The following is a 22,345-nucleotide window of genomic DNA, read 5'->3' on the forward strand; positions in this document are numbered from 1 at the left end:
TTGGGTTGGTCCAGAAAGTACAAGCAAGGCTTTGTCCCACAAATCAGATCATACCTTCAGTGCTCGTTTTTAACTGGAACATTGGATCACCCATTGCGAGTAAAGTCATGGCAGCTTCAGTGCTTCCATCATTAATTTCTGTAAAGTTGTTCACACATGTTAAAAATCACAAGCACATTAACCAGAACCCACTTATCTATATTTGAAAAGCATTTGAAACTACCAATCAATATATACATTGATTACTCAATATACACTGAGGTATATATTTTAAGAATTTTTGCCATTCATGGATAAAGAGCCTTGTAGACAGACAGCAACTCTCATTCACTAAATTCAAACTATTGTTAAAAACACTGATAGCAACATTATTCCCTTTAATGGTGTACTGGGTACAGGTGGCAAGGTTCTGGCAGCAGGGGGGCTGCCCCAGACACAGCCATTTCCAGCTGACCCACCACAAGACACAGCTGATCCTCTCAGCCAAGATAGTGGCACCTCTGGGAAACATATTTAAGAAAAGGTGAAATGTTGCATAGCAGTGAAGAGTGAGTGAAAAAGTGTCAAACAACTCTGCAAACACCAAGGTCAGTAAGGAAGGAGAAGCAGAAGGTGCTCCATGCTTGGGACCAGAGACTTCCCTGCAACCTGTGGAGACCTTGGTGGAGCAGGTTGATATTCTCTGAAGAAACTGCACCCTGCAGAGGACGGATGGTGGAGCAGACTTATCCTAAAGGACTATACCCCATAGGAAGGACCACACAGTGGAGCAGTTTGTGAAGGACTATATCCCATAGGAAGGGCCCCACGCTGGAGCAAGGAAAGAATGTGAGCACATAGAAGTAGCAGAGATGAGGTGTTAGGAACTGACTGCAATTCCCATCCCCCTGCACCACTTGACAGGAGGTGGCAGAGAGTGTGGGAAATAAAGGTGTGATGTTGAGCCTAAGAAGGTGGGGAGAAGGTATTTTAGGTTTTGTCTTTGTTTTTTACCATCCTACTCTACTTTATTTGGCAATAGATTATATTAGTTGGTAAGTGATCTCCTTGTCTTTATCTCAACCCATGAGCTTTTCCATTTTATTTTCACCCCTCATCCTGTTGAGGGAGAGGAGTGTCAGAGCGGCTGGGTGGGCATCTTGCAGCCAGCCAAGGTCAACCCATCACAAATGGAAAAGAAGGAGGTAACAGTTTAATCACAGAAATCCATAACCTAATGTTGACCCATGCTCCAGTTTAGACTCCCAATCCCTAATCTCTACGCAGAACACATCCCTTCGCCTATCACTAAGTGATTATATCAAACAAAACATTTCCATCATCCAAAGCTATTGTACTGAAATAAATAAAAAGAACAAAGCAGACTTGCCATCCTTCAACTAAGACAGTATCCCACTCAATTTCCAATGCTTCCTAGGAAAATGTATTTAAATTTAAAAGTGAAAGCTATTCTAAAAATTATTTGATCCACAAGAGCTTGTAACATCTCACATGGAAAGAATACTTGCTTTGTAGAACTGTGATCACAGTTTAACAGATACTATTTTAATAGTTTAGCCTACTGAAGTCAGAGACCACAGAGATGACAAAGCTATGAACCTGCCCACTCTTTGTATTACTCAGTCACACATCAAACAATCCGCAAGTAACACCTACAAAGTTTCCTATTCTCATGGTACAACTAACTACAGCTTGGGAAAGTGACAGGTAGGACACAGAAAAGGCACATTCTGACGCTGGGAAACAGAACCTTGCAGTGCTTTGTTGCCCTACTTGTTAGAAAACAGTAAGAAAAATGGTTTAATTCTCCAAAACACAAAAGCATCCAGTCTCTCACAGGCAGGCTTTTTAATAAGATACACAAACCTTCAAACTTCCAGCAAGAATACCTACATATTGGTAGCAATTTAAGGATAGGGAAAGTTGTCAACAAGATTGTTTCATATCTACCTTTGTCTACCTCTAGATTTTCAGGCACAGTTGTTTCCTGAAATAAAAAGGAAAACAATATCAAAGTTCTACATAAAATGAGTTCATCATTTTAATATTTACAGGTAAATTCTCTGCCTAAAGCTTACCATAGCTTTGAAAGGTTATTTTAAAGGCTGACAACATCTACTTACATTGTTTTCTCATAGCTGCATCCCTCATATCTGTGTGGGATGGGTAAGAGTCTATTAAGCTATACTGTTACAAGAAGACATGGCAACCAGACACTGTCCAGGTAGCTTTATACATGCTATGAAATAAACAAACAAACAAAGAAGACATTCTTACAGCTGCTGAGGTGCTTACTATTTCCTCCTTCCATACTGCTGGCTGGACAGAAGCCTGTGAGAGACTTTGAACATCAGTAGCAACCTGTACATCTGGTGTATTCACAGATATTTCCAGCTGTAAAAATAATTGGAAAAGGCTTTTAGTTCAGAAGCCTCAAAAGAAAATCTATCAAATGCAATTTTTTATAAACCATATATACATATGAGATCTTGAACATTTGGTGGGATCTTCCCCAAAAATCAAGTGTTATACCATATATCTTCAGATTTAAGAAGGTAGCAGTTGTATGAATTGGAGGCAGAACTGGTAGTGCTGCTTGTAACTGACTGAAAGCATCAGACAACCTAAGGCTTTGTTTCTAGTTGCTTATTACTCCATCAAACTAAGTTATGTGGCTAAGATCTTTCACAGTGGCTGTTTAGCTCAAATGCATTTTGTTAGTTTTCACACTTTTTTCTGCTTTTTAAGTCCTTACAAAAGAAAAAGAGTCAGCTTTTTTCCAAAGTAAGACTGGGGAATACATCCCATCCATTCAAGACACCCACCTACCATTTTACCCATAATTCCTTTTTTCTTCTTTAACACCATCTTTTCACTGAGAACTTCAGACATCTGACATTTTCAGAAACATCAACTTGAAATTTGGCAGAAAGGTTACAATATTTCCAGTGAATTTCTTAAGAAAATCACTCTACAATCTGTTGTCTTCCAATGGCTTGTGTTTTCACAGATACTTTCCACTCAGCTATTTAAATTCTACAACAGCTGAGTCCTCAGATATCTAATCATATCCTTTACTAGTCCCCATGGCTCCTGTGTGTTAAACAAGGGAACTTCTTGTCGTGGTTTAACCTGAGCTAGCAATCATAACCACTTTACCCGCTTGTTCACGCCCCAACCCAACCCCTAAACAGGGGGGAGAATTGAAAAGGGAGAAACATGTGGATTGAGATAAAAATAGTTTAATAAAATAACAAAATAATACTAACATACCACTACTACTACTATATATATATACATATATATATATATCTATCTAGGAAGATAGACTATTAATTAAAAGATACTCAATGCAATTCTTCATTAATTCCATTTGTACTGAGCACCCAGTCCCAGGAAGAGAGAGAACCCTGGTCCTGAACAGTCGATCCGGGGAGAAAAGAGAAAAAAGGCAGAAAGGCCCAGAGGTCAAATGCAAAACAGCAGAATAGCAAAAGGAGGAATGAAAGGAACCCTGGAATAGAACTCAGCCAAAACAGAGAAGAACCAGAATGGGTGTCCATCTCCCTAGCTAGAAAACCTGACTCTCCTTAAATATGAAGAATGACAGTAATGGCATGAAATATTCTCATTGATCAGTCTGGAAGTCAGTTGAGGTCTGCCTCATCTGTGCCCCTTTCTAGCTGCCTCGCATTTGAAGGCACATCACTGAGATAAGACAGGTTAGAAGGGATTAAAAAAGAAAGCAAAGAAGTCATGTTGAAAGGAAAAAATAGAAAAACATCTAAACCTTTAAGCACAACCCCTTTCAAGGCCTTGAACAGAGTCCACTCTTACCAAACCCCAACACTTTATTGATGACAAAAAAACTATGCCATTCCCTTTCTAGTGACTGGTCTATGCAGATATAATACCAAGTCTTGCTACAGTTCTACAGTCTTAAGTTTTATCCTAAAAACATAGGCCTGCACTCTAGGCTTAGTTTCCAGCTTCACAAATGGTCCTTTTAAGAGTCAAAACATACACTTTTTGAAAAAAACTGACAAGGATGTAGATGGTCTTCTCACTGACAGCAGCAAGGACTGAGGCCCATGGATCTGCCCATGACAGACAGAGCAGGAACATCCATGCAACCAACACAGGACTCCGGCTGGAGCACAGGTAAGGAGTGGAGTCCATTGCAACAAACTCTACAGCCTGAACCAAAGGGACAAAGGCTGGAGGTTTCAATGGATATAAGTTAAAACTTTTTTTTAACCCATTATTTAAGTTATATGCTACAGTAAGTACTACAGTAACAACAACATGAATCAAGGGAAGACAAGCCTCACAAGAAACCAGGCAAGTGCAGCAGTGACAAACTTGAGCTGGCTTTGGCACCCAAAAACTCAACACAACATGCCACCTTCTCCTATGCAACCACATAATACGTGTAGCCTAAGGCATGGACTAAATAACTAAAAGAACATCTGATAGACATTTTAAGGTGACTCACAGACCAAGGGAAAAAAATCCATGTATATACCACAGGACAGCAGATAAGTTGTGGTTAATAAGGATGTACCGGAGAGTGCACAAATGGTATGAAATAAAGAGTGATGATTGTAATGGGCATGGCTGGAAGTTAATTTTTTTCATAGCAGCCCACGCAGTGCTGTGTTTCAGATTTATAACTACAACAACGTCGGTAACGCATCAGTGTTTTTGCTCTTGCTGAACAGTGCTTGCACAATGCCAAAGCTTCTGGTTTTGTACTCTTTGGCTCAGCAAGTAAGCTGGGGGTAGGCAAGAGGTAGGGAGAAGACACAGCTGGGACAGCTGACCCAAAATGAACAAAGGGATATTCTGTACCATGTGGTGTGCTCAGCAACAAAAGCTTGGGGAAAGGAGGAGGTCATTTGTGGCTATGGCATTTGTCTTCCAGAGTAACTCTCCACGTGCAGGCCTCTTCCTGGAAAGCAAGGCCTCAGTCTGCGTAAAAGTAGTGAATAAATTCCTTATTTTGTTTTGCTTTCAAATGCAGCTTTTGCTTCACCTTTTGAACTGTCCTTAAATCAATCCATAAGTCTTCTTACCTTCTCTCTATTTTCACCTCGTCCCACAGGAGAGGGGAGTGAGCAAGTAGTTGTGTGTGTGCCTAGCTGCTGGTCAGGGTCAGCCCAACACACAGTTAAAAGTTTATTGGTGATGGGGACACCACAGAGAAATATCTCCATCATTTCCTTACTTCATAACAGAATCAAGTGGGTTAGAAAAGACCTCAGAGATCATCAAGTCCAACCCTTGGTCCAACTTCAGCCCATTTACTAGATCATGGCACTAAGTGCCATGTCCAATCCCAGTTTAAAAACCTCCAGGGATGGTGAGTCCACCACCTCCCTGGGCAGGCCATTCCAATGCCTGACCACTCTCTCTGTAAAGAATTTCTTTCTAATATAACATTCAAATGTAAAACTGAAATGCTCTATTTGACTAATCTCCAGCCTCAAAACACGTAGTGAGCATGGCAGTCTATGCCTACATTCAATGCCAATAAACTAACTAGTGAGCACCCTGCAGAACTACGCGCAGTTTGTAAACCTAACTGGACCTTAGACTGACACACTATTTTGTTCAAAACCAAGTACAGGTGCCAAGTAACACTCCTGTTGCTCTTAACACCATCCTTAACAAACTAAACTGGGATAAAACCCAAGTAGTTGGAGAAGAAATAGAATAAAAGTTGTTTAAACAATCAAAACAAAAGTACATATGAAGAACCCAACTACATGGTACCTCTTCCATGGTTTCCTCTATCTCAACAGGAACAGGTTTTGGAGATTGAAGACCTATAGGAACGAACACTGGAGCTTTGTTTATTTCCTCTGGTGCAAAGCATTCTTCTTCACCATCAGGCTCAAAATCATCTGCCTCCTCGTCTTCCTCCTCCTCTTCCTGAGGAGTACGGAGGGTCACCAAAGTTGTCTTTGAACTTCTGTGCTCCTTCCTGGGTTTCCTTCTATGCGTAGTTTTCAAACTTCTGCCTCTAGTAACACTCAGTTTAACTTCTTGCCTTTGGTTCCCCTTCTCACTGCAATCAGTCTCACATTCAGAGGCAGGAGAAGCGGCAGTTGTTAGGTCTGAGACATGTTTTGACAGCGCTATTCGTTTTGATGACCTTCTGGACTGCTTCCTAAAGTACAGGACAAAAGCATGTTTAAAAAACAATGTACATTCCAAAAAAACGGAGTACTACAAATCAAAACAAATTACATGAATAAAAAAGGATCATTGCAAGCAACAATACAATCTATTTACTTCCTAATGTACAGTGACAAAAATGCATCCATATGACATTTAATCAGAAATCCTGATTACTTCATTAAATAAAATAAATAAATGCACAAAGTACTGACTGTAAATGTCTTTAAGCAGTTCCAGAGTTTTTGAAAGCTGCACAATTAAATTTACAAACCCCAGAATTCTTTTATTAGAAAAGGATTAATTAATTTTCATTTTGAGGGACATGGAAATCATGTGCCTTTTATGTCATAGGAACATTTTCAGTTCTCTTTTGCTAAAGCTGTACTAGGAGCCAAAATGATAATACTTCAGTTGATCAGACTAGCGTCTAGAAGCTAGAACTGTTTGATGATAACTAATTATCTCCTCCACTTTCTCAGACAGCAATTTCTTCAGTAATCAGCTGCTTACTGTTTCCCCCAAAATGATGGGCATGAGCATTTCAGGTACTAAAAGTAATTCCAAACTTCCTCCCAAAGACATGCTCCTTGGTAAACTGGGGGGAAGGGCAAACAAATAGCAGAGGACACTTCCAGCATGGAGTTTCTGTTTAGGTATAATAGTACAGGTACTTCAAAGTCCTCCCCTTCAAAATCAGGAATTCCTGTTGAAACTGAAGGTAGACTCTGGGTTGGGTTGGTGGAAGTGCTCTCTGTGTTCATTTTATGACAGTGCAGGCAGAGTAAGAGACATAGTGATATCTGCATGCATCTGGTAGAGTTCAGGTTGAAGACACAAGGATTGACATCCTGCATGTGCTCACATAACACACTGCAGAACTATGTCTAGTAATCATGGTTTTAAAATGAAAGCCAAAACCAATCAGCTGAGCTTACAAAACAAAATCAGTTTTTTTACCTTGTGAGAATGTCTGAATTTTTTTCCTGAGAAGCAGAAAGATGAGAATCATCTTCTTGTTCTACTTGACTCTCACTCTCTGATGATACTTCTGGAGACTGAAGTCTGCTCCCCTGCCTTATTCTTTTACAAGATGTTTCTTCAACAGAATCTGTAAAATTGTGTTTTCCTGTAGCCTCAGAGAAGGATGTAGCTTCCACTATGTTACTGGGGTTTTGCTGAACAGAGAAGACAATTACTACCATAGTACGTGTCAAACATTTTAACTGGTTTCAGTGACAGATTTAAAAAACTAAGTTTGAGGTTCTTGAAAACATGTCCAGTTGCTCTCTCTGATATCTTAGCACACTTTTTCCTATTTTCATTAATTTTGGGCTCTATAGTAGTAGTGTTACTAAATGTAATGATCTATGATGCCTCGGTTCCCAGTCGTGCTGCTAGTTAGTAGACCAAGGCCATGCTCAACTTATTAAGAGCACCAGTTCTTCAGAAGCTGGAAAAATAAATAATTTTTGAAAATTACCTATTAATTTAAATGACAATTTGAGGGAAGGGAAATTCTTTTTCTTTTGCCCTGAGAACAAATTAGGAAGAAAAAACTACCATAGTTTACAGAACTGCATTAAGATATTATTCAAAGCACACAGACACAAAAACATATCTCAGAACATAAACATCAAGAAGCACAGTTCTGTCAAGTACAGATGCTTGCATAAAATGTTAACTGAAGGACTTTAGTGATTCATCTAGAAAAAGAGGAATACCAGATAAACTTGATTCAGGTATTGCAACTTTAGACAGAGGAGGAACCAGTATGGACTAAGTTAGGCCTGTTGAGTGAATTTAAGCAGAAGAAGGTCTGAACTTTGTTCACATGCATTTCAACTTACAAGTATACTAATATGGACTTTAGGTAGTATCTGGTATTACATAGCTGCTTTCACTTCTGTTGTTTAATGAATAACAGATGTTAAATGGTAGCAGTATCAGCATGTATTTATGATAATGTAGACTTCTGACCATATAAACTGTAAAACTTAAGACAACACTGTACATTAAACATTTCCGGCTTTTAGATTCTAAGCCCATTCATTCAACATCATTTCCAATAGTGAATTAAAAAAAAAAGAATTACATTAGCCTTTCACAGTTCTGTACTGGAGTTCTGTGCCATCTGTGGTTCTAAGAATTTAAGCACCAGAATTGAGGTATAAATTGGTTCAAAACACATGATTAGCACTTACCGTTGATGCACCTGTTTTCTCTAACACGACACACACTTCTGCATTTCTATTCTCAGAATTGTCCTCTTCTCTGTTTTCACATTCTTCAGAATAACCTCTTTTTCTAGTAACTCTCATTAGGTTTTGCCTTGGGTTCCAGGGGGGTTCCTTTGCTTGATGCAAAGGTTTTGCATCACTCTGTTTACTTTCTTCTCCAGAACTTAATTTATCATGGGACCTACAAAAATATTTTGCATCTTTTACTTCTCGGGAACTACAAAATACAATCTACAAGTACGGTTTACTATCAAATATTTGGTACTTCCAGCTAGAAATGAACCTCAGTGTTCTGCATTTTATTTAGCTAGTTGGTGGTTTAAAAAAAAAAAAAAAGTGGACCTTCCTGGTTGCTTTTGGAATTTTTTTTTTTTTTTTGAAAGGAAAACAACATTAAGATGTCAGGTAGAGCAGAAAGTTTCAGCTACATCACTACAGGTCACAAGAACTAAGTTCTTCAGAGGTTGGTCCAGCTGTAGGCCAGTAACTAGGAGTGTGCCCCACGGGTTAAAACTGTCTCCAATCCTGTTCAACACCTTAATTAATGACCTGGACGATAAGACAGGGTGTACCCTCAGTAAATTTACAGATGATGCAGAATGGGGAGGAGTGGCTGCTACCCAAATGGTCATGCTGCCAACCAGAGGGACCAGGACAAGCTGGAGAAATGGGCTGACAAGAACCTCATGAAGTTCAACAAGGTAAAGTGCAAAGTCCTGCACCTGGGGAGGAACACCAGAGTATGCTGGGGCAACCCAGCTGGAGAGCAGCTTTGTAGAAAAGAAACAGTGGACCTGAAGATGAACATGAACCAGCAATGTGCCCCGGCTGCAAAGAAAGCTAATGGAGTCCTGGGCTGCATTAGGAGAAACATTGCCAGCAGGTTGAGGCAGGTGATCCTTCTACCCTAATTCAGCACTGGTGAGACCACACCTGAAGTACCATACTGGAGTACCCAAAACTGGTCACAAGAGAGACATGGACATACTGGATAGGGTCCAGCAAAGGGCTATCAAAGATGAAGGGACAGAAGCATCTGTCCTGTGCTGAAAGCCTGAAAGAGCAGGGACTGTTCAGTCTGAAGAAAGAGAAAGCTTGGTGGGAGTGAGGGGGAAATCTTATAAATGTACATAAATATCTGAAGGGAAGGTGTAAAGACAGAGCCAGGCTCTTTCCAGTGGTGCACAGTAACAGGACCAAAGGCCATAGGCACAAACTGAAATGCAGAAGCTTCTGTCTGAACATCAAAGGAACACTTTTTCACTCTGGGGGTGACTGAGCAGCGGCACAGGTTGCCCAGAGAGACTGTGGAGTCTCCATCCTTGCAGATATTCAAAAGCTGCCTGGACACAATGCCAGGCAACCAGCTCTAAGTAGCCCTGCTTGAGCAAGGGTGTTGGACCAGATGACCTCCAGAGGACTCTTCCAACCTCAGCCATGTGATTCTGTGAAATTCTGTCATCACAGAAGGCAAGAAGACTGTAAGGCAAAGCTCTTATCTTGTTAGCACACAGACTCTGGGATATGATTTCAATGTAAGTTATGGAAGAGATTTTAACCAGAGGCTCAGAAACAGATGGGAATCAGAACCCAATTTTAGAAAACAGCAGAAGTAAATTAATTTGAGGCTGCTTTGTATCAGTTAAGATTGAACAAAAGGTAGCTTATAACATAACACAAAATCAGTACATGAAAATGGTGCTATTTGCCTCATATTGCACATACGTAAAAAACACTCCCTCCACCAAAGAAAGGGGACACTGCATGAACTTCTCCTGCTGGAAGCAGAAAGTGAAGAGATGTAGAACACATTTACAGCAGCAAGCTCATTTTATGTTGCTCTACCTGCCACTTCTCAATTATAAGTGAATGCAAATGACACTGCTCAGTCTTCCTTTCAAGGGCCCACATTCGTTGTGCACTGTACCCTAAGAATGTTTTACTGAGAAATTCGGACAGTTCAACTCTGATTACTCACTTCTACTCTCACCTGCAAAATACCTTCTAAAAAGTAAAACAGCCTTGAGAAAAAAAAGCTGTTAAAAAGTCTTGCCTTACCTAAGGATGCCACCTAGTGACCTTCACAGCATATAGCATATAACAACTAGTACACTTGAGTCTACACTTCAAAAAGCAAGTACTGTATGAAAACAACTAGACAAACATACAAAGTTTTGAAGAGGTTTTTTACTTTGCCAACACGGAACTTTACCTTTCTGTGGTATCCTGAATGCTTCCTATAGCACCTGTAGATGGACGTTCTTCTTGTTCTCCCTTGCTGTGGCAGTTAGGCGACTTTTTAGAGGAACAGTGTGTTTCTGACTTTTTACTTTCTGTATTTGTGCCTGGATTGTCATTCTTGGCCAAATCTCCCACAAACAACAATACTTCCATGTCATCCTTAGATTTGAGAAGAAAAAAACCCAACATTATTAGCATAAAATACACGACCTGTAAAATAAAGCATTGCAAGTTATGATCAAGATGTTAAATCTGAGACAAAACTTTGCTTAAAAACTTTCAAGTAGTTTATGGTACCCATCACTGTTCCTTTAGAGAAAGTATTTATCTAATAAAAACAGATACTCTAACCAGTATAGTCTTCTATGAGCAACCACCAAGGAGTTCAGAAGAGACCGAAGAACAAAAATCGGGCCTGCAGGTACCATGAACATGACTGAAATTTCAATGTTCAAGTGAACTCTTTAGATTTGTTAACAGAAGTCTAGATACATCAATGTTTCATTAACATAATTTTAAAAGACACCCTATTATGATACAAATATTAAACAAAAACATAATTCTTACAAGTTCAAAATTATGTCTTAAAAACAGCTGGTGCAGAATCATACATCAGAAAGTACAGTCAGAAATATCTGAATAGAATTCTCACTTTTGAGGAAAGATGCTCCTCAGGTTCTTCTGCCACAGGAAGATTCTCTCCTTTATCTGCTTCTTCCTCAACTGGAGCAGCAAGTTTTTGTGCCACTGGAGATTCTTTTTCTCTACATGCTCTCTTTAGGTTTGGTCTAGTTCTCCGAGACCCATTCTTTATGAATTCTCCTGGTTTCAGAGCACCCAGCTTGGCTTCTTGGGAAGTGGATTTTTCAGCACTGATTAATTTAAAAGTAAACAAACAAACAAACAAATTATATCACTATGTATTTCTTCTTTCGGACTTTTATGGTTAACATGTGAGAAGAAGGAACAAGATTTCTTTTTCAAGGCATTTTAACCATCAAGAAAATTGTGTTGATAACCATATTGACATCAAAGTATCTGCAGTCTAATACATGTTTAAGATCTTATTTTAACAAGAGCAGTAAATTAGAACAGCACACTGGGATCAACGAGCGACAGACCTCCAACACTTTGCAAAATTTGTATCTGTTACAGGTATAATCACTCTATATGCAAATACAAACAAAACAAATGCTTGGTCAAAAAGAGCTATGAACTAACACAGATCAAGTATGTACCAGATAAACAATGACAAGTAGTTCAGACCAACTAAAAACATGCTCTGAAAACATGGGAAGAAGCTGCCTGTAGGCTTTGAAAATCAAACATTAAGGAAAGAAAGATAAAAGGAACAAAGTAACTGATACTTGCAAAGGTGCCTCATTATGTACCAGATGAAAGCTTTTCAAATGCAGTTTTGCTAAACTCCAACCTCACCTGCTTTGTTCACACAATATGTTTTCAGAAATACAGGGCACCTGAGGTGCCTCTTGCTGTTCCTGTTCTTCATTGCTCAGCACATCTGCTTGACACAACACAGCTTCATTTTCACCCTTTAATTTGCAATAAAAAAAGCACGAAGAAAAGGAGAATCAAGCAAGTTTTTAAAACAGAAGTGTATTTTATAAAACAACACAAACCACAGATCTCTGTGCTATTTGTCCAATCTAAGTCAAGAAAAGAATCATATTATATTTATTAAGAGTAATCTTCCTGAGCACATAATTCAATTTATAGGCAAGCAGGAACAGAAGGATTTTCAGTCCTGGGCTACCTAGAGTTAGGCCTTTAAATACTACATGCACCCAAGCACCATGGGTAACACTTCTCTATTTAACATACAATCAACTCTCTATTACATAGAGCATTATGGAAACAAAGTACTTTGGCAAATGGAAAAACCTTTGAAAACTGGACACTGCGGAGCACAGCACAGACACACCCAGGCCACAATAACAATCTCAGATTCAGAAAAGCTGATCAGTTTTACTTCTGTATTTGCCACACTGGTTCCATAAATAAGTTGCTCAAACACATCCCTCAGCTCTCCAGGTCTGTGACAGCTTCATTAGTACAGACGAGCATCAGACCCAGTGTGGTTCTACAGATGTGCACAATACAGAGCAGATATACATGCATAGTCCACAGGCCACAGGTCTAGAATAGCCAAAGTTCAACTGCAAGCAACCATCTCAGATGGAGCAGAGCTGACATTGTGTCACAGAGGGGGAGACCATAGATGCAGTACAAACACGTTCCTTCTTCAGAACGCAGCACATGGGTACTCCAAGCTAGCTCCATGCAGGTGCAATAACAAAACCAGCTATAACCACCCAAAAAAAATGAGTCACTCTTACAAAGCTTAGCTATGTTTGAGATCTAAGGCAAGTCTACACAGAGACAACTCATGTTTACAGCCATGACATGAGTCATGATGAGTAACTCACAAAATGGTTACAGAAAGTTCAACATACTATAATGGCTTTCGAGGATTTCAATACCTTTTACAGTGCCTAGTAAAGTGTCTGTGAGGATACACAGTGTAGGTGAATGACTGAATTTTATTGTAAAGGAGTTTCACGCACTGTAATGGTGAAGTCAAAGCTTACCAACTTAATAAGACCCCTTTTTTACAGAAAAATAGCTATCCTCTGCCTTCTCCCGATACTCTACACTAGATTCTTCAACACAGACTTGATTCACCCAAACAGAAAAAACAAGTAAAAAAAGCTAAGCTTTGTGTCTTGCAATGTAAACCATATTTTTGTCCTAAAGTTTACCTTAAATGTAAATAATTTTTTTTTATATCATGAAAACCAATCAAAATCAGAACCTCTTTTTCCAGGACACATTAACAGTACAGGTTGTAGACTTCAATGATATCCTACCAGCAATACTTCAACATACCAGGGTTTTGGGGATTTTTTTTCATCTAGTATAGTGTCTCAGTTTCAAGAAATGCAACCTAAATGTTCTAATTTAACTCTGTAAAATAGAACTAGCAACTCGGAACCATACTTTTGAAGGCAGAGCACTTATTCTTATCAGACTTACCACGACAGTATTGGCAGACGCATCTTTCTGCAATACCAACTGCTCTGCTTCAGGCTTTTTCTCTCTCTCATTTTCTGACGTTTGTAATTCCTTCTTTCCAACAGCTCCTCCCAAGTCTGGCTTGTACCTCTGGAATCTGCTGTGCAGTAACTGGACGGGTTGAAGAGGTGTTTGTTTAGTTTCTTCTTCAGCGGTATTTTTGCTATCAATGTCAAGTCAGACAGAAAAAAAATAAATCCAAAACATAATACAAAAGCATGTCAGTAACAAACGCAGGTTCATCATATTTACATAGGAACACCAATTGAGTTTTTAGAAGAAACTACGCGAATGTAATGTTCTGCTGAGTTTAAGTTACTAACATAAAATACTGCTTCAGCAAAAATCTTAAAGCACTGGTCTCCTAACTACTTCCACAACAGAATTAACTCACCTGAGGCATTAACTTACTGTCTGCTTATTACTATAAAACCAAATCAATTTTCACATGGTTTCTCTGATAAGCAAACTAGTATTCCTCTGCTTACGTAAAATGAATCTATTGTTTCAGACGATCAAACAGTTGTAAAATGAATGCTCATTAATTTAATGCTTAGGACAGAAGTTAACTGGAATTTTACTATAAATGGTGTCAAAACTATGAGAACTAAGATTTTGTTCAGTGTTTTTATTAGGTTTTCTTCGCCAGTTAGCAATACATTGGCACAAGGATTTCCTTTTAAAATACCTTCATTGATACAGTCAAGAAACAAAAGCAGCTAAGCCATTACCTTGCATTAGTAGTTGAGGTGTCACCTTGGTTAATTTCAGGTAGACAAAGTTCACCATCCTCTGATCTTGAAAGTGTATTTGAGGACTTAAAACCTGGCCTTTCAAAAACCTCCTGAGAGTCAAATGACTGCTCCTTTCCTACAGCTTCTGATGGTTGCAGGACTTCATGTTTTCCTGCTTTCTGAAAAATGCAAACACAAGAACCAGAAGAAGTCATGATACTAAACCAAAAGGAGACATGATGATGTTCACAGAGTTTGTTACTAATCACTCTCTGAAGTGTTTCCTGCAAAAAACCCTTTGTTACTGATCACCAGTAATTTCCCAGTTTTTCCAGGACAACATACTTCTTTTTTTCTTTTAAACAAAATAGCTTGAAATCCAGATTTCTTTTTTGTCATCTTCCATTAATACTTTTTTTTCTTCACTGTCCATTCTACAAGGCCTTCTCTGGTCAGAAAGACTTGTGGACTCATAAAAAGTGATACAAAACAAATGTAACAAATGTAATCTTTTTCTCCTCACATACAAAGAAGTGGAAAGTACAGGAGTTTTCATGTGGAAAATCTTAGCTTTTGAAAAGATTGTTTCAAAAAATATTAACTTGCATTTTTTAAATCATCAGTATTTCATTTCACAAACTCAAAAGCCCAAATATAACCGAAAAAAAAGAAAGCCTTACATCTGTATCAGGAAGGATGCAACATTCACTGTCACACTGTATCAAACTTTCTTCCTTTTTGGTATCTTCCTGTGATTGACCTTTATTATTCACATCTGGCACTTCCTTTCTACTGGTTGCCATTCTTAAATTTGGCTTTGGTTTCTGGAATCGACTCCTCAGTAGACGACCTGATGATAGAACACTTTTCTCCTCTTCGTTCTGAGGACCAGATTCCCTGGAAAAAAACCAAACAAAAGAACAACTGAAGGCACAGGACAACACCGGTTTTCCAAGTCATGCAAGACATACTTGTATGCAGCTCTCTTAAATACAGCAGCCAAGTATAAAAATCCTTAGCTTTCTCAGAGCAATAACAAAGTTACTGACATTGCCAGAAAAGATTCAATAAAACCACACTGAACACCACCAAAACCCTGTGAATCTTATAAATAGGTGAGTAATGGTAAGTTAAAAAAAGATGCCATTTCAGAATGACTGTGACTTCCAGTCACACTTTGAAAGGAATGCCAACATTTTACAAATGCCTTTGCCTAATCGTATTTTAAACTACCCAGTAGATTTACAACACAGTTGGGATTTTAAAGGACATTTTAATAGGAAACCAAGTCCCATGCTCCAGGATTTACATAAGCACATGGGGATGCACTGTTAGGACCAACATGGGAAAGAGAACCACAGAAACTGAGCATCAGAAAAATGTATTTGTTCGAAAACCAGACTCACAGTCTAAAGGTCAAATTCACACCCAACAGCATTTAAGTTTATTGCTTTTGAGCTCTTGGGTTTTTGTTCGTATAAGTCTAATATTGTTTTGATTAAACTTCTCATTATAGATATAAAACTTGGTTGCAGTGCTGCAATTGAATGTAAAAGTGTAGAACGCCTAGAGACACTGATGGTTTTGAACCATCCTTTCTCTCTATTTAGATATAACCTTACCCTTTATTGAAATCTGAAACCTGTTTCAAGGTATCTGACAATCCCTTTTCACTTTCATAGCTTTCTGCTTCTGAGGACTTTTCCTGGGAACAGTACCTTGTATGTATTGAGCTCATCTCAGAATCTGAAGTAACATGCCCTTCTAACATCACATTGCATGGCTGAGTGTCTTCATGAACCGTCACATCCTAAAAGGAATAAAAGTTTCACTCTATTAAGATAATATTTGCCTGATCTCTCTTTCAGAAGAATAAAAGTTTATTTTAGTATCTCTTACAAGAACACTCAAAAAGCTCTCTCTTGTTTCCTGCGTCCTACTAGTATTGTATATACTTCAAAAGTAAAAATGTTATTTTTCAATACACTATCTGAAGTATTCTCTTTTCTCAGAGGCCTTTATACTCTGCACTTCTCTTTTCAGCTCTAGTGTCACAAATAACACAATGAAGCGAGATATTATCCATCTATCCACAGAAAACAGAACCCAAGTGCAAGGAAAACTCCCTGGAAGGAGGTAACTCCCTGACAATTCAGTTTACTCTGAAAGAATAAATAAAGCATACAGAGGCTATGCTTACAAATTATGTGGTATATACCTAGATCTTTTCTACTAATGGCTTCTACTTAGGCCTCAGCAAAAGTGTGCCTAAGCAACTGCTCAAAAAACTTACATTTTTGAGACATGGATCATCGTTTTCCTTCCTATGATGTAGCACACTTTCTTCTTCTTCTCTGTTTTCAGTTTTCTGCTCCTCAGGATCTTTTTCATCTGTCAGGTCTTTTTGCCTTGCAACAGTTCTTCCTAGATTTGGTTTTGGTCTCTGAACTCTGCCTCTCTTTAGAGGTGTTGGTTTCAGCACACTATGTTTGCTGTCTTCTTGTAAACCAGCTGCTTCATTAGACCTGGAAAAATAAACAAGATCTGTAAGTACCTACCACATCTGAAAGCTGGAGGAGTCTTGGAGAAGTGATTCTTCTATTTTCTTGTGGTTTTGTGTTTTTGTTTGTTTGGGTTTTTTTTGGTTGGTTGGTTTTGTAACAGTTATTAACATACACTTATCTAAAATGCAGCTATGCATTACTGACTTCATGAAACGATAAAGTGTATCTGCTAGAGACTGAAAAAGTACCTGACAAATTTAAACTTATATTTGCCCTGTTATTTTTCTTTTTCCACTGGAGACAGGATACCATACTAGACAGATCTCCTTCTGACCCACAATGGCTCTTCTTGTATTCCTATCTGGTCTAGAGGCAGATGGACCTAATTTAATGAAGGGTTAAAAAACACAAACATTCAGAAAATGCATAAATAACTTCATAATCTTACTAATGGAAAAATATCAGATGCACATGATTACAACTGTTAGATGCTTCTATGCCTTTTTACCTTAAGCATTAAGTTATATAGCATGTTAATGACAGAAATAACTGCTTAAATATTTTTCTGCCATATTACCAAACCCAGTTTACCTCCCTCCATCCTCTCCAGCTATCCTCTTCTATAAACAGAAGCGGGACGGGGCAGGGGGGTTGTCATTGTTGCTTTTGTTTGTTGTATTTTTTTGCAGGGGGGGAGGGTTGACTTTTTGATTGTGTTTTGGTTTTGGTTTCTGGGTTTGTGTTTTGTTTGGTTTTTTACAGTGTCTCCTGTAAAACATATTCCTCTGTTCACACTACAGTTGCCATTTCTCTGCTGAAGAGAAATATAAGAACACTTCTTAATTAACATGTGAATTAAATTGCCCATGTATTGGAATTTTTTCTCCTGATACCTAACACTTAACTACAATTTAAGAACAAATACTTGTTCCTGTTGTTTAAATACCTAACCACTGAAACTAATGCACTTCAGCATTAAAGCTAGTGGAGAAGGCTTGTTTTAGTTTTTAAAGGACTAACTTCACAGGTTTTTTGCCTTTATCATAACTGACATCTCACTTAAAAGCACTGCTTTAAAACAAAAAATGTTTAATCTATTTGTTTCATGCATTAAAAAAAAATATTATTTTCTTCCCTCAGTTTCTGTCTCACTGCAGAAGTTTCTTCAGAAACTTCTATAATTACCGATTATGTAACAATACCAGAAGTGAGATGGATGTCAAATTGTTGGAGGCACATGCCTTCTCATTTTTTTACATACTTACTGAGACACTGTCTCCAGGATATTATCATCTTTTTCTGCAGCTTCTCCACTGGTAGCATCAGGCCTATTACTTTGGTCAGTATTCTGGGTAGAAATTAGAACATTAAGACATTAACTCTCTCACACTTATAAAGTATAGTATTACCTAACGGACCAGGTAACTGTCCGTAACAGGATACAAAACGGATCGCTTTGATAGACACAGACAATTAGAGGGTGCATTTCACTTACAGAATGTTTCAAAAATACGGACCCCATTTGACATCACTATATCTCTGCAGCCACAAAGCACCCACGAATGAAACTCTTACCACTAGAAAGGGCAGGTCACAGTTTCAAGTGATTACTACAAGATGCCTCTACCAGCACACAAACAGCCCCTCGCCTCAGTCGTTTGAAATATACTGCTTTGAAATTTGGTCCATCTTTTTGAAACATCCTGTAGTCAGAAAAGTGTGGTAAAATCTAGGTCAAACAAGTAAAGCTGTATTTGCTGTAAGACATTAGAGACTACTGGCATCTACTATTTGAGTGACAAGCTCCCAGCTAAGCTGAAGCCTCTAAACAATATCACACTGTCACTGCAGGTTAAGTAAGTGGCTGATTCCTAGGCTGATCAGGGGAAAAAAAACAAAAGGAAAAAAGGAAGATAACATTGCTGTTGCATCCAGCACCTTTTTAGCTAATGCATTATCACTAGTTACCTTACTCTATTAAATACCTTTTTGGTTTCTCCCTTAGGCTCTGGATGGGGCATTTTATCATTTCCTGCATCTTTTTCAGGCTCTTCTTTCCTTCCAGATGCTCTTGTAACATTAGGCTTAAATCTCTGTCGACATCCTCTAACTATTGCCTTTGCAATTACAGTTTTTTCAGGTTCTCTGCACAAAGGATCCACAACAGTTACATTTACTCCATAGTATTCAAGCCTACATAATATTCAGTGACTTGCACAGCTTTCTTTACTGGAATTGAGTTGTCTTCGGAAAGATTTGCACAAACTTATGCAAGTTTCTTCACATAAGAAATAAACTTTATTTAGATCTATGGAGCATGGAAACTCAATTTATCTACCTATTAAAAATATATGAACTTATCACATAGGTGAGGAACCTAACTTGACCGCATACCATAGCTGCTTCTGCAAGTGTCAGAAGCAGAGCCATTAGCTGGCAACTGAGGGTGGGAGGAAGGCAAAGCCACAGTTACTACTTCCCTCCCACTCCTAAATTCCAAACATAGTTGGTATTTCATAAAATAATGTTTTCCTCAGTTTCTCAGAAAAGGCGCACATACCTTCTACTATAGTACCACCTGATATCCTCCAAGAAACACCAAAGAAAAATTTAAGATTTGTATTATAAAAATACAATAGTAATTGTGGAGTCTTAACAGTAGTATATAGAATACATTAACAATTAGAGTCAGTTAATTCCAGAAGACCAGCAATATGACCTCCATACTTACTCAGATTTAGTATCTAAATCCATGTTCTCTACTTCTGTGGCTTCATTTCTGTTTCTTCTACTGTCTTCCTCAGAGTGCTGGAATTGAGGCAAGAAATATTGATCTTGGACGTGTGTAGATACCTCAGAAGCAGTGCTCAGAATACTACTGATGAGACTGTAGCTGGTCCCCAGTATCAACATTAATCAAAACAGATACATTATCATGAGCACAGTGTATTAAGCAACTTTCCTCTTCTGACCTTTTCATCTGCATTCACAAGGTTTGGAGTGGAAGTTTCAGCCTCTGTTTTCTCTTGGGTTGCTGCTTCTCTCCTTCTGGATGACCTCACTAAATTGGGTTTAGGTCTTTGCAAGCGTCCACTGACTGCTGGCTTTTCAGTTTTCCTTCAGATATAAAAAGAGGTAGTCTATATTATTACCAAAGAGAAACTCTAAGTCTTACATGGTCCAACATGCACTTCAAGAGCACCACAGAACGCATGGGTAATGCAGCCAAGGCAGCTACTCCAGCCCCCACACCAGGCAAGGCAGCTGCTGCTGCTAGTCTAGCCTCAGTGACGGGCAAGGCAGCTACTCCTGCACTGGGCACCATAGTTACTCCAGCCCCAGCAACAGGCACTGCCACTACTCCTGCCTCAGCAATGGGCATCACAATTACTCCACCCCACACACCAGCTATTTCCGCTGCTTCAACCTCAACAATATGCAGTGCACCAATACCAATTCTGGTGACCATCACCCAGTTCCTAAGAGAATTAACCACGCAGTAGATAATTAAATTTGGACTAAACAGTCAGGAGGGTACAGATCCAGATAGAAGCATTTATACATGACCCTTGTGGTAAAAGTTCATACAAAGTACACCACCAGCATGCTAGGTTGTTAGCGGGAGTGAGCTGGACAAATACAGGTACACAGAGAATGAATGATGTGGCTGACCAACTTGGGGACTTGGAGGACAATCTTGATACCTCTCTACAGGCCTGTGTCTCAGCTGTGGAGAAACTGTCTGAAAAATCTGACAAGTGTTTTTGAAAATGTTTGAAAAGCTGTTATGGGAAATCAAAGCACTCAGAGAAGACAGGTTCTACTCACCACCTGTACAAAACCATATTTCAGCTATTAGGAGCAGGTGTTTCCAATCTCAAGAAAGTGCACATAAAATGTTCACAAAATGGGGCACTCAGTGGTTTTTCCTGTGTGATCATGGAGAAGATATGAGGAGGTGGGGTGGAAAACGTAATTCAGTACTTCAGGAATGGGTATGTGAGTTGAAAAGAAAAACTCCTAGAAAAAATGCTGCTCCAGTTTCATTCATCAGTGCACATTAGAGGGGCCCTGACTCCAACAGGAGAAGGAAAAAAACCAAGCTTACTAGACTGTGCAGATTTGATGGGCTAGTATAGCAGACCCCCAGGAGTATAGAGCTTTGGTAGACACTGGTGCTCCCCTCAAACTACAAAGGAACAAAACCAATCAGTACGTCTGGAGTTACTGAGGGATTCCAGGAGCTGACTGTAGCAGAGCCTGAAATGAACCTAACTGGGAAAGACCGGCAAAAACACCTCACTGTAACTGTCTCAGATGCTCCGTGCATCCTTGTCATAGACTACCTTACACGACTACCTGCGCATGAAAAAATATGTTAGTGAAGAGAGTCTGGGTTACTCGTGCCTCAGACAAAGGCAAACCCATCCATGGGATTGTTTTTGCTTACGGACCTGGAAACACTTGGGGGGATAATACTGAAGGATGGAGAAGTTCAATGTGTACCTCAGGGAGATTTGATTCTCGATGGGAATATTCAGTATTGTACTGCATTATGTTAATTGCTACGTAATAATATATGCCATAATAACAGCATTCAATAACTGTTTTTCAGACCAGTGCAGTGCTGATGAAACCCGAGATGGTTCCAACAAGCAGTACCTCACAACTTCTTCTGAGTTGAAATCTTTAACCCACAAACCATAGGCAAGAACTGCACAAGGCACACCACCTTTCCTGCCCAGGGAGACTTATGATAAATTTCGTTTGAGAACAACAAGATAACACCCTGGGGCAGAATTAAAGTTTCTCTTCAAGTAACTTCACAAAGTCTTGGAACAAAGAAAATGTAAAAACTCATTGTTATCTTGTTGATGTCTGGAAGGCAAGGGCTTTTCTGAGCTATCTGGCTCCACGTGTGAGGCAGCGAGGAAGTGGGGCATGGACAGGGCAGACTGACCAGTGAGAATATTTCATGCTATTAGAGTGATGCTTCGTAGTTAAGGAAAGTTGGATTTTCCAGCTGGTAAGACAGGAATGGAGACCAGTTCCTCTTCTGCTCTGTTTTGGCTGAATTCTGCTTGGGAGTTCTCTTAGTTCAGCCTTTTGCTGTCCTGCCATTTTGCAGTTGGCCTCTGGGCCTTTCTACCTTTTCAGGGGTTTTGCCCCTGTTCCCCCAGGGAAGGGTGTTTTCTCTCTCCCTTTCTGGGACTGGGTGCTCAGTGAGGGTGGAGTTCATGAGGAATTGCATTGAGTATCTTTTATTTTATATTTTATTTCCATTTTTTTAATATTATTCTTAGTAGTAGCATATTAGGGTTATTTTGGTTTTTTAATAACCTGTGTTTATCCC

At 39.1% G+C, this 22,345-nt stretch overlaps 1 protein-coding gene across 13 annotated transcripts in view; it reads right to left on the bottom strand.

Annotated features, from left to right (window-relative positions):
* BDP1 (BDP1 general transcription factor IIIB subunit) overlaps positions 1 to 22,345 on the bottom strand; it is a 55,482-nt gene that overhangs the window by 14,530 nt on the left and 18,607 nt on the right. For 11 of the 13 annotated variants that reach the window (XR_011736378.1, XR_011736380.1, XR_011736379.1 and 8 more), the window contains exons 14-31: positions 19,965 to 20,109; positions 19,724 to 19,800; positions 18,978 to 19,137; positions 18,258 to 18,340; positions 16,782 to 17,013; positions 16,111 to 16,298; positions 15,169 to 15,385; positions 14,486 to 14,667; positions 13,716 to 13,917; positions 12,099 to 12,214; positions 11,314 to 11,533; positions 10,633 to 10,820; positions 8,385 to 8,601; positions 7,141 to 7,358; positions 5,776 to 6,172; positions 2,278 to 2,394; positions 1,951 to 1,987; positions 55 to 138 (exon numbers count right to left, since the gene is read on the bottom strand). Coding sequence is in view for 10 of the 13 variants with exons in the window: in XM_071801871.1 (XP_071657972.1) it covers positions 55 to 138; positions 1,951 to 1,987; positions 2,278 to 2,394; positions 5,776 to 6,172; positions 7,141 to 7,358; positions 8,385 to 8,601; positions 10,633 to 10,820; positions 11,314 to 11,533; positions 12,099 to 12,214; positions 13,716 to 13,917; positions 14,486 to 14,667; positions 15,169 to 15,385; positions 16,111 to 16,298; positions 16,782 to 17,013; positions 18,258 to 18,340; positions 18,978 to 19,137; positions 19,724 to 19,800; positions 19,965 to 20,109 (3,080 nt within the window). In the remaining 3 variants the exon portion in view is untranslated. The remainder of the gene's footprint in view (positions 1 to 54; positions 139 to 1,950; positions 1,988 to 2,277; positions 2,395 to 5,775; positions 6,173 to 7,140; positions 7,359 to 8,384; positions 8,602 to 10,632; positions 10,821 to 11,313; positions 11,534 to 12,098; positions 12,215 to 13,715; positions 13,918 to 14,485; positions 14,668 to 15,168; positions 15,386 to 16,110; positions 16,299 to 16,781; positions 17,014 to 18,257; positions 18,341 to 18,977; positions 19,138 to 19,723; positions 19,801 to 19,964; positions 20,110 to 22,345) is intronic. The other 2 variants (XM_071801870.1, XM_065861135.2) reach the window with 2 other exon arrangements.

The sequence above is a fragment of the Patagioenas fasciata genome, chromosome Z, assembly GCF_037038585.1.
Source record: "Patagioenas fasciata isolate bPatFas1 chromosome Z, bPatFas1.hap1, whole genome shotgun sequence".
Lineage (NCBI taxonomy): Eukaryota > Metazoa > Chordata > Aves > Columbiformes > Columbidae > Patagioenas > Patagioenas fasciata.